This window comes from Rhinolophus sinicus, linkage group LG01, assembly GCF_036562045.2.
Source record: "Rhinolophus sinicus isolate RSC01 linkage group LG01, ASM3656204v1, whole genome shotgun sequence".
Lineage (NCBI taxonomy): Eukaryota > Metazoa > Chordata > Mammalia > Chiroptera > Rhinolophidae > Rhinolophus > Rhinolophus sinicus.
In genome coordinates this window covers 201435736-201448857 of record NC_133751.1, presented here as the reverse complement: position 1 = coordinate 201448857, position 13122 = coordinate 201435736, and the positions used below count along the sequence as shown (strand labels likewise).

Here is a 13122-nt window from a genome sequence, read left to right as displayed (position 1 = left end):
TTGCAGGGCTACTTAAGGGTATTTGCATTAAAACATTGCAAATCCATATTGAGGGCTGACCATTGCACAGGACATTAGTGTAAAGCATAGACAAGAACCAGAGTAGAAAATAGTTACACCCTTCCATGCCGGTGACCCAGCTTTAGCAATGCCTGCTTTATAACCAGCCTTTGTCTTTACCCTCACCCCTTATTAGTTTGAAATGGATCCCAGACTTGAGATAATTTTATCTATAAACATTTCATCATGTAGCTCAAGGTAATAATGCCTCTTAAAACGCACACACAGAGACACACAGATTGCTTTTATCATACTTGAAGAAAAATAAAACAGTAATTCCTTAATAGATACCCAGTCAGTGCCAAATTTCCATTGTCTCAAATGTGTCATGCATAAGTGTATTTCTTGTAAACTTGTAGTGAGATTTGGAGGCTTTTTCAGATTCGAGTTTAGTTATTTTCTTCCCCTGGTAGGGAAAGACGGCAAAAAAGTAGTGTGTTCTAATATTATTAGGAAGCACATAAAAAGTCTGATTGTCTCTTAAGGTACTGAAACTCAGTGCCTAGATAACAGCGATTACAAAATGATAGTATTATTGAATGTCAGTCTTCATTTATAAGAAGTTGACATAACTTAGTAGGAGTACACTTATATAAAGAATATCTCTCCCAGAGAATAGTTGTTACAGGAAAAATTTTCTCCCCTCTACCAGTTTTCAAAATAGTTGGTTTTTACATTCTCCAAGGTACTGTTGTTACTGTTTTATAAGTATCATTGTCAAGTGGGTTGAGATGTGTTTTAGACACCTCAGTGATTTTCATTGATGTTTAATTGTCCTGTCATTGGATGATAATGGGATCTCTTTGAGATTGGCTTCTGAATCTTTTTGATATGATCACCTCCTGACTTTCTGATGTGTCAAGTTCAATCCCCTCCTCCACCCCCAACCCCACCCTCACCCCTATACCTGACATCAGGCATTGCCCTAGAGAGCCCTGGTTTCTTTTATATGAAAACGATTTTGGAACCCACACTCTGAGCTCTAGGCACATTCATTCCTACTAGCTTGATCATTGTTATTAGCCACTTAATGGACAAACCTAGGAAATAATTGTATTTTTTTCTTTTAAAATGAAAATCATGAGTTCACACTAATCCTACCAATTCTAGTTGAGGGCCACAGTTTTTTTTTTTTTTTTTTTTTTTTTTACATTTTTCCTTTTTTTTTAATGGAAAGGCTGAAGGTCCACAGTAGATTCAGGAAAGAACCGGAAGTACTGAGAAAAAGAAAATAGACAAAGAGAAGGGGAAAAGGGGGCAGGGGGCTCGTGGGGATTGGTATTATCATGTACAAGGCCAGTATTATTATTTTTTAAATTTTTGTCAGTTTTTAAATTTTTCTTACCTTTATCTTGTATCTTTTTTCTCCCATGTCCTAAGTTCCTGAATAATAACATAGTCACTTCTTCTGCTATCCTTTTACCCTGTTTCCTCCTTCCACACAAATAACCTTTGTTAATTTTATGGCTTGTCCTTCTATTATTTATTTAAGAAAACAGAAATAAATTTATGTTACCTACTTCGTACACACTGCCTTTCTTAGATAAAAGTAGTCAACTTTACACACTTTATCTTGCTTTTAACAGTGTACTTTGGCATTGACTCTCCATGGCTGCTGCATGTATACATAGCGAGAGAGTGAGAGAGATTTCTCCTTCTTTTTGAAAGCATCCTCGTGCTTCATTGTGTGGCTGTACAGTTTATTTAGCCAGTTTCCTGTTGGACATTCGATTTATTTCCAGTCCTGGCTGCAATGAAATATAGCATTCCCTTTTTTTTTTTTTTTAAACTGTGTTATCTTTAGCATAGATTTCTAGAAGGGGGATTGCTGTGTAAAAGCGTAAATGCGTGTAACATTTGGCACATATTGTAAATCACCTCTTTTAGCGTTTTACCATTTGGCGTTTCCACCAGCATAACAAGAGTGTGGTGTCATTTTATTCCCCTCTGCTAACTTTTTAGTTATAGATCCTTACATACTTCTTTTAGTGGTTACCTTAGAGATTATAATGTATATCCTTGGTTTATTATAGCCTATATCTTATATTAATACTTGAACATATTTAAGCAGTACAAGAACCTTGCAACAATTTCAGTCTTTTTGCCTCCTGCCACCCTTCATGCTATTGTATTACTTATACATGCACTGTGAGCACAGTGAGGCATAATTGTTTTAGAACATCCGTATGCTTTTATGTTTGCCCATATATACAACTTAAGTGTTCTTCTTCCTGCAGTTCCTTTTTCTTCCAGGTTTGTTTTCCTTCAGCCTGAAGAACTTCTTTTCCCCGTATAGTGAATGATTGCTAATAGTGATTTCTCTCTGCATTTGTTTGAGAAATCCTTGATTTGCCTTAATTTTGAATAAGTGTTTTCCCTAGGTATAAGATCCTAAGCACTTTTACAGTGTCTTCTGGTTTCCCTAGTTTCTGTTCAAAAGTCTTAGTGTTGCCCTTTTAAGGCAATATCTTTTTCCTCTGGCTTCTTTTAGGTTTGCTTTTTCAAATTATAATTAATTTTTAGTAGTGTAACTATATTAGACCTATGTGACATTTTCTTTCGTTTTTAATGTGCTTGGGTTTCACTGAACCTTTGAATCTGTGAGTTGATATCTTTCATCTGTTTTGGAAAATTCTTGGCCATCATCTTTCCAAATATTTTTCTTACTATCTCTTCAAATATTCTCCTTCCTTTCCTTCTGGGAGTATCAAGATCATGCATATTCAGATTTTGGACTTCATCCAACATGTTTGTTTTTGTTTTTATTTTTCCAAGAAGCTTTTTAGATAGGTTGAAAAGTATTGATCAGCTTTCAGATTCACTAATTATTTTTTATGCTGTCTTTTTCAATCTTCTGTTAAACCCATCAGTGAGTTCTTAATTTCAGATATTGTGTTTTCCAGTTTTAGACAGTTTGATTTTTATTGCAGATTCCAGTTCTCTATTTAAATTCCTTACATTCTTACTCACTTTGTCCATCTTTGCTTATATTTTCTATAAAAGGCCAGATAGTAAATATTTTGGACTTTGTAGACCATAGCGTCTCTGTTGTGTCTATTCAACTCTGGCACTTTGGCACGAAAGCAGGCACAGGCAGTACATAAACAGATAAGTATGTGTATTCCAATAAAACTTTATGGACACTAAAATTTATATTTCATTTAATCTCACATGCTACAAAATATTACTCTTAAATTTTTTTCAGTTATTTAAAAATGCGAAAATCATTTATAGTTCACAAGCTGCATAAATATAAGCAGGAGGCTAGATTTGGCCCTTTATAGAAAATATTTGCCAATCAACTTCTGATTTATAATAATGGTTCTGAAATTGTGTGTTGTCAGTGTACTCCTGGCGGGGTGGGCGTGGGGGTTGTTCCTGAGACCTTTAATGTTTAATCCATAAGGTCAAAACTAGTAATAATTGCCAAGGTTTTTCCTTGTTCAATTTGTTGATATTTGCACTGATAGTGTAAAAGCTGTGCTGGGTAAAGCTGGCACCTTAATAATAAAGCAACCATACTGCACTGTATGAGGCAGTCATTATATTTTTAGTGTCACGTGCTCCTAGTAAAAACAATTCCATTTTTACATAAGGATGCCCTTGCTAAACAAAATTACTGATATTATTGTCTTTACTAATAAATACATGTCTTTTTAATAATCTTTGTGACAAAATAGGGGCCATTTTCCCACATACTTTAGTTAACTCAAATAACATTCTGTCACAGGGTGAGCCTAGAAGCAGAGGTGAGTATACAGCTGTCTTTTATCAAGCCTGATGTTAAAATGATTTGCAACAAAAAATAGTGCTTCTCATCATCAATTTTTTTATTTTAGAAACTGGGTGTTTTTCACAAAATTTTTATTTAACTAATGAATTATTCAGCCAATATTTAAATTATTTTCTTTCAATTCCAAACATATTTAATACAAATCAGTAGATATAAATTGTATAAACGAAAGTACTTTGGATCTCCTCAGTAATTTTTAAGAGTAAAAATGGTCCTAAAATCTGCTGTCACCATGTACCAAAATTAATTCAAAATGGATCAAAGATTTAAGCATAAGACCTGACACAATAAACTGCATAGAAGAAAACATAGGTACTAAACTTATGGACCCTGGGTTCAAAGAGCATTTTATGAATTTGACTCCAAAGGCAAGGAAAAGCTAAAATAAACGAATGGGACTATATGAAACTTAAAAGCTTCTGCACAGCAAAAGAAACCATCGACAAAATAAAAAGGCCACCAACTGAATGGGAGAAGATTTTTGCAAACAGTGCCTCTGATAAGGGGCCAATATCCAAAATATACAAGGAACTCATGAAACTCAACAACAGAAAAACAAACAACCCAATTGAAAAATGGGCAGAGGACCTGAAGAGACATTTCTCCAAAGAGGACATACAAATGGCAAAAGACATATGAAAAATGCTCAACATCACGAATCATCAGAGAAATGCAAATAACCACAATGAGCTATCACCTCACCCCAGTCAGAATGGCTATCATCAACAAGACAAATAGTAACAAGTGTTGGAGAGGCTGTGGAGAAAAAGACACCCTCTTACACTGTTGGTGGGAATGCAGACTGGTGCAGCCGTTAGGGAAGGCAGTGTGGAGGTTCTTCAAAAAATTACAAATGGAATTACCATATGACCCAGCAATCCCTCTCCTGGGTATCTACCCCAAAAATCTGAAAACATTTATACATAAAGACACGTGTGCTCCAATGTTCATTGCAGCTTTGTTTACAGTGGCCAAGACCTGGAAACAACCAAAATGTCCTTCTATAGATGAATGGATAAAAAAGTTGTTATATATACACAATGGAATACTATTCAGTGGTAAGAAAAGATGATATAGGAACATTTGTGACAACATGGATGGATCTTGAGAGTGTAATGCTAAGCGAAATAAGTCAGAAAAAGCAGAGAACCATATGATTTCACTGATATGTGGGATATAAACCAAAAACAACAAAAGAACAAGACAAACAAATGAGAAACAAAAACTCAGACACAGACAATAGTTTAGTGCAGGGGTGTCCAAACATTTTTCAATGTTTTTTACCAAGGGCCATATGCTGTAAAATACACAAACAGCTGGGCCACTCACTCAAGGTGAAGTATGTATTGCCTCACCTGGTTTAAGTAAACTAAATATATTTTTGTTATTTGCTGCGGGCCAATTAACAATGGATTGCGGAACACAGTTGGCCCGCGGGCCGAGTTTTGACACCCCTGGTTTAGTGGTTACCAGAGGGTAAGGGGGTGGGGTGGGAGATCAGGGTAAGGGGGATCAAATATATGGTGATGGAAGGAGAACTGACTCTGGGTGGTGAACACACAATGGGATTTATAGATGTCATACAGAATTGTACACCGGAAATCTATGTAATTTTACTAACAATTGTCATCCCAATAAATTAAAATAAATAAATAAATAAATAAAATGGTCCTAAAACTAAATTCGACTGATCTAGGAGCTGGTTTCTCTTTATATAGCAGAGGATAAATTATGGCTTTGGCTTTTGATGTCATTTTCAGTTTGGCATAAGGTTTTTAAAGAAATATCAGTGGCATTGATTATGATTTTGATCATGCCAAAATGTTCCATGTCCTTAGAATTGCCAGCCTCAGTGTTTATAAGATAACCCGTGGCATGTGTCAATTCTTTTTATTTGGTTGTGCTATTAAGACATACTTTATATGAACTATTTCATCCTTTAAAAATGAGTCTAGAAGAGAGTAAGGATTCTTTCGTTTTCACTAGATACTCTCCCCTCATTTAGTTTTTCCTTTACATTGTTTCAACACAAAAATGATAAGCCTGCTCTAATTGAAACTGATTATTTAGTTTGAAATTTTAAAGATGGTATCTCTTTGAATTTGACTTTCTTGCAATATATTTTTAGGTGAACTTTTAAGTATGGTAAAGGTAGGAAGGTAGTGATAATTATGCAATTCATTAGCCACAGTCTTAAATAACAGAGAAAATAAACCTTCTCTGAGGATCACCTGTGTCCCTTTGTAAGGTTTATGCCCTCCAGGAAGACACTAAAGCTTAATCGAAATAAAAACTTTAGGTTTTTGTATGAATTCCACATTCATTGACAGTTTCCAAACATACACAAATAACCTGAAAAGGTCTAAGAAGAGAAAGGGCTTGAAAGTAACATCAGGTATAAATTTGGCTAGCGTTAATTGAATGAATCATATTTACAAGTTAGAAGGTATCCATGAAAAATTGAAACACATTTGGAGATTTTATTTTTGAGTATCCCGTTCAGCTTCTAGACAGCTTACTTCCCTGTGGTCCTGGAGTCTTAGCGTTTTTCAATTGTTTGGACAATGGAATTGAGCCTTAAAAGTAGTTCCCTAAAGCAGTGTAATAGCAGCATTTGCAAATGAAATGAAAGGAGGTGAAAAAGCCTGTCTTTGCCGTTTTTTTTAGAAATATTTCCTTCTTTTTATTCTCTCATTGGATGCATTGTCCTGTTTGTCTTTAGTTCCTTCCTCTTTCGCTGTTACTTGGATTCAATTTATTCTGATGCAGGTATTTAGACTAGTTTTATGAGTATTATTTTTTGTTTTGGTCATTAAAAACCAATCAAGTTGTCTTATTTTAATAGACAAAAATTAAAAGACAAAAGATAAATAATTGAGATCACTTTAAGGCAGATTAAGTCCAACTAATTTAATTCTGTCTAAAGATATTAGTATTTAAACTGTTTTTTAAAATATTTTTTCATAGTTTTATGGATTTTGAAATGTTTTCAGTTACTGCTGACAGACAATATTATATTAGTTTCATATGTACAGCATAGTGATTAGACATTCATATACCTCATGAAGTAATCACCTCCATAAATCTACTATGTGTAGATCTAGCTTAACCCTGGTATAGATCTAACCTTTAATTGGGATCCAAAGGAGATAAGCAGTCCAGCTACCATGTAGAGTCACACCTTATACATAGTAATAATTTTCTTAAATGTTTAAAAATAATGATTTTATTCCCCTCCTGTGAAGGTTCTAAGGCCCAGCAGCTTCTGCAAGGACTGCAAGCAAGTGATGAAAGTCAGCAACTCCAAGCAGTTATTGAAATGTGTCAGCTATTGGTCATGGGAAATGAGGAGACACTGGGAGGGTTTCCTGTTAAGAGTGTCGTTCCAGCTTTGGTAAGATAGCGTTTTACCCTCGTTTTTAACCTCTGTTGTCCTCTGAATGCTGCCCATATTTTTACTGAAAGCATGATATTGTCAGGATGATTTTTCAACATGATAGAACTAAGAGACAGTAGAGTGTGGCCTAGTGCTTTTATTTCATGCTTATTGATAGATATTGTGACTGCTGATGATGAATTAGTAAGTTATTCCACCAATGATACTTACATTACTGGTTTTAAATTTTAAATGGTGGGCCACTTCAGGTAATTATCTTGACTTACTATGCCAAAATTTACATGCTTTCTCTTTTAACCTCATGATATGGGGGCAATAATAAAAGAGGCTCAATTATGGGTTGTCCTTGTGGTCCATAAAGTTTTCATGTTTGATTATTATGTGCTTGGCAGAGGAGTCAAGCCGGAGCACCACATGGATCCTTCCAGCTTAAAAAGTTATTAAGCAAAAAGAAAAGAAAAAAAACACAAAACAATACCCACAATAGGAAAACAATTTTAAAAATCTTTTAATGATTTTTCAACACTGTTGTGAGTTTGATATTTAGAATGTATTAACATCTTAATTTCTTAAGCATTTAAGCAATTAACAACAGGAAGAGAAATTGCCATTACCAAACGTAGGCCCTTGAGCATAATACGTCTTTTATTTTTTTTATTTTTTAAATTTTATTGGGAGAATATTGCGGAACAGTGTGTTTTTCCAGGGCCCATCAGCTCTAAGTCATTGTCCTTCAGTCTAGTTGTGGAGGGCACAACTCAGCTTCAAGTCCAGTTGCCATTTTCAATCTTTAGTTGCAGGGGGCGCAGCCCACCATCCCATGCAGGAATTGAACCTGCAACCTTGTTGTTGAGAGCTCGTGCTCTAACCAACTGAACAATCTGGCTGCCCCTCCAGAAGCTCAGCGGCAGCTCGTTGTCTTCAATCTAGTTGTGGAGGGCGCAGCTCACTGGCCCATGTGGGAATCAAACTGGCAACCGTATTGTTCCGAGCTCGCACTCTAACCAACCGAGCCATCCGGCTGTCCCTAATATGTCTTTTAAAATAGTGGGTTTTGGTAATTTTCTTAGTCCAAGATTAAAGAAATTGGCTATAATTTAATATTTAAGTCTGAATGAAATACTAACAAGACTAACAGAAACATGAATACATTCACAGCGTATTTTACCTTGGAAGTTAAAAATAAATATGTACATCCTTGTTTACATATCCAATAAAGTTGACAAAAATGAAATTATGATTGGTATATCAGATTGTCTCATTTGATCACCTCAAAATGTGGAGAGAGCTGAATTAAGACTAAATACAAGGTGACATAATCTTTATTCTGCCTTTTCTTAGTTGTTGGATGGCTGGGCTTTGGCACCGGCTGATAAAAATTAAATAAGTTTCTTCACCCGTTGCCATTCAGACCTTCAAATAATGAAAGCTGGCTCTTAAATCTTACCAGTTCCACTCTAATAAAACCTTGCATGTGATGTCAGAATGTTTCATGAAAGTAGTATTAGCCTTTGTACTTTTACATTTGACCTATGCTAATATTCATGCTCAGATTACAGATTTCTTCAATAGTTGGTTTCTGTTACCCAAACTAAAATTTATTTTGTTGTTCATTAAAAATATATATAGCAACAAAGAACTAAGTTTACCTTAACACTATCTACTGTTAAAATGCAGTTTCTGTTAAATAAAGAAGCTTTTGAATCTAGGCAGAAATAATTGACACATAATCCAGTTTGCTGTTGATTAGATTTAAGTGTTTACTAGACCTGCATGAGTCATCTAGTGCTATTCATAATGACTCATTAACAGTCATTGTGAATAGCACTATGTGAAAAAAGATTTATCTTTTATCACAGTTAAATATTGTGAATACCAAGGGTGCCAAAAAAATGTATATGAGTGGACACTTTGATCAGCGTTATTTAAGCAATAGTTCGCCATAATCAGAAGTGTCTGCATGCTGATGGTAACCACTTTGAGCACCTCTGGTAATTGCAGAAGTCAAACGTGACTTGTATTCATCTTTTTGTTGTTGGTATATATATATTGAGTATTACAATTTTAATATAGTTTTCCTTGCTTAAAATGTGTATACATTTTTTTGGCATCCTGTGTATATCTGTCCATACATTTGTGTAACTGTAGTCATTTTTGGTGAAAGGGAATCTGTTTACAGCAGTCTTTCCCAAACATGGTCTTAAAGGCTCATTCCTCCTTAAGAATTGGAGAATTTGTTCCTTTTTCTGTTAACATGACAACCCCTTTCAATTTAGAGCAGGTGTTTTAAGTGACTGGTTGATTGATTGTATGTGATTTGAGACTGTGCTTTTCAACTCTGAAATGGGGTGTGTATGTATTTTAACAAAGATTTATCAGGACCTCTGGTATATACAAAGAGGGTGCCAAAAATGTATACACATTTTAAGAAAGGAATAAACTATTAAAATTGTAATAATATATACCGATAACAAAAGACAAGTCATATGTATACATTTTTTTTGTTTGGCACCCACGGTATACTGTACCCAGCATAATGCAGAGCCAGGAAAACACTCGTATTAAATGATTATTGTATTAGAATGTCTGATGTCTGTTTTTGTGGTTACACATTTAGTTGAAGGGTACTTTATAGCTTAAATTCAGTGCATTTAAAACTTTTCCATTGAACTAGAAGACAGTGAATGATAGTCTGCTTCCCCAAGTAGGAGGAAGTTTCTTTGGTAGCTTTGGCTGCTTTAGGAGATGGCATGTATACATATCCCTTGCAGTTTTGCATTCCCTTCTTTGAAAAACTTGGTTGAAATCAGCTTAAGGTCTTTTCCACAAGAGAAACTAAAATAAAAACAGATATTTAGACTCATTCATGTGTTTGTAGAATAATTATATTAATTTGGGTTTTAATTAGTGCATAATTGGTTTCTGATAATTATCAGTATTATGTTTAAAGCCTATACTGCTGTTTATTTTACAGCTGAGTTAAATGGTCTTAAGCTCAACTTTTATAGAAGCTTATTCACAAGAATTTAGCTCTGGTCTTGAATCTGTACTGACAGTTGTTAATTTAACAAACGTCAGATCGTTGCTGCTCTGTTCCTTTATGTATTAAGTACTTATTGACACCTCAGTGATAGGTTAATTGTTAATGAGCTTCTGAAGGAGGGGTGGGGTAGAGGTACCAGAAGTTGTAAGCAACAGGAAGGTTTTGTTTTTGAACTGGATCATGACGTGCCATCCTACACATACTCATTTCTTGTGTATACATACTAGGTTTTTAATTCGATAATATTTTTGTATGGTAAAAGTCTTGAATAATACTTTCCGTTTCAGGTGAAATAGAGGAAGCAATACTTCTATGACTTTTCTCTAAGAATATAGAAACCTTCTAATACTTTGTTGTAATCTTTTTTTAACAGATAACATTACTGCAGATGGAGCATAATTTCGATATTGTAAGTATATCCTGTATTTAAAAACACTCCAAATTTATATTTTGAGTTTTCAGTGAGTAAAAGTGCCTTCCTGTTTTCTAGATGAATCATGCTTGTCGAGCCTTAACATACATGATGGAAGCACTTCCTCGATCATCTGCTGTTGTAGTCGATGCAATTCCTGTCTTTTTAGAAAAGGTAATTCTACTTTTGCCCAACTTGTTCAAAAGCAGGGGTTGGAGAATCATAGAGAACTCCTGACTTTTGAATTCCAAAGTAGTACATCAAATTGTAAGGCCACCTTAAAAAGATAGTTTTTAGCATTCATTATCTAATTAAAATATATTTTCGGCCCAAGATGCCAAAAATATTTCAGAGCTGTAGTTTAAAGTTGATGTTAGTAAAGCATTTATTAAATCCACCCAGTTTTATAATTTTTAATACTGGCAATTACCACATTATATCAAATCTTTCGGAGAACTTAATGCAGTAGATTGAAACTAATTTTACTATTTCTAGAAAGCATAATTTCATTATTTCTAGAAATCATCTCAGAGGTTATTTATGCCCTCATTTTATAGCCGAGAAGTCTGAGACAAAGATCAAAGGCATAAAGTGAGTCAATAGAGATAGGAAGTTTTTTTAAATGCTACGTGGTAGGTTGTGTTTTTGGTCTTAAGGACCTTTTCCTTATTAATGCACAATAAAATTTTCATTGTCTGATAACCTTGGAATATGGCATAAAGTTTAAAACCCAATTTTTAAAATGTTACATATAACAACCCATTTATTTTAAGTTTGAAAATTATGTGATTGGATTTAGTTTATTCTCTATATAAAACATTTTTCAGTATCTTATTAAAGTAGTTGGAAGCTATATTGGCTGTACGTTATAGCTTAATCTCATAAATCACTGGTTTCCTATGATGGGTTTCATGTTAGAGACATATAGATTGATGGAAATTAGAGAAAATACTGTGGTATTCATGTAGGAGATAAGCGACTAGAAAAGAACTTGAATGATAACCTTAAGTTACCTATTTATATGTTCCCAGCTGCAAGTTATTCAGTGTATTGATGTGGCGGAGCAGGCCTTGACCGCCCTGGAGATGTTATCACGTAGACACAGTAAAGCCATCCTACAGGCGGTAAGTGGTGTTACCGAAGGACTATATTTCATTTAATGTTGGATTTTAGATCCACATTTGCACCACCTCCTAATATTGCAAACTCTGTAAGGTACACATGATTTTTCCAAGGTGATGTGCTAGACTTTTAAAATTGCTGATGAAGGGTATTTCTTCACTTTAACAGTTTTCTGTATTTTAGGGTGGTTTGGCAGACTGCTTGCTCTATCTCGAATTCTTCAGCATAAATGCCCAAAGAAACGCACTAGCAATTGCAGCCAATTGCTGCCAGAGCATCACGCCAGATGAATTTCATTTTGTGGCAGATTCCCTCCCATTGCTTACCCAAAGGCTAACCCACCAGGTAAACTATGACCCTATTTTATGTGTCATAAAATGTTTTTGTTACCTTTTTATAATGCCAGTTTTTAATTAGGGTCTTAAGTCTTTCAACTGGATGCATAAATTGGAAATGTTCTGATCCATGTTATTTTCCCAGGTTACCTAGTCATATACCATATTAGGTTTATAAAATAAAATGGATTTACCCAAATGAACAGTACTTTGTGTGTTTGATCTCTTCAACTATTTTGACTTTAAGGGATGAATTTGTTACTTTAGCAAACATTGGCTGTTTACTATGTGATGTGATCGGAGTTTCCTTTTGGAAAGATCACCCTTCTTGAAAGGCATTGAGTTAGACAGACAAGACTAGGAGGACATGGGTTAAGATCAGAAGGGAGAAGAAACTGTGTCACATATAGAAATGAAATGGGAAATGTAGACTGCAGCAGCCTGGGGTTGGAGGCAAGCAGGAGCATTATTTAGGAGGTGGCATCCATGGACCTAGTGATGCAGCATAAGAAGCAGGACTTTGAGAGGCTGGGCTGGAGGACAGATAATTAGGTGAGCCTCAAGGTTGTAGAGAAATTGAATTTTCTTTAATGTAAATTGATGTTTTAAAGTGCTATTGCTAAAGAGATTTTTAAAAAAAGAAATCTGGCTTTTAAATCAGCTTTACAAAGTGAGCTTAAAATCTTGAGACATTAGGTACATAAAATATGTTAAATAGGGGTTCGCATTAAGATAGATAAAATAATGATTAATGAATGAATCACTGGAGTGTTTTGCTTCTAAGGTGATCAGGACACAAGTAGCTCCATTCATGTATTTATTTTTAAAAATTTGTTAGGCTGAGATAATATTTTTGGGTCTAGCAATATGTTCTCTAGTTAGCTGTGATTTCAGTGTCTGTCTTATTTTGGAAATAAGGTGTGAGAACCAGAGAAGTTAACTAGTTGGCTATTGTTATTG

At 34.7% G+C, this 13122-nt stretch overlaps 1 protein-coding gene across 28 annotated transcripts in view; it reads left to right on the top strand.

Annotated features, from left to right (window-relative positions):
* The window catches only part of TRIP12 (thyroid hormone receptor interactor 12), a 137903-nt gene that overhangs the window by 83489 nt on the left and 41292 nt on the right, over nt 1-13122 (top strand). For all 28 annotated transcript variants that reach the window (XM_074314508.1, XM_074314592.1, XM_074314570.1 and 25 more), the window contains 5 exons: nt 7099-7247; nt 10667-10702; nt 10784-10879; nt 11737-11829; nt 12011-12172. In XM_074314508.1, coding sequence (XP_074170609.1) covers nt 7099-7247; nt 10667-10702; nt 10784-10879; nt 11737-11829; nt 12011-12172 — 536 coding nt within the window. The remainder of the gene's footprint in view (nt 1-7098; nt 7248-10666; nt 10703-10783; nt 10880-11736; nt 11830-12010; nt 12173-13122) is intronic.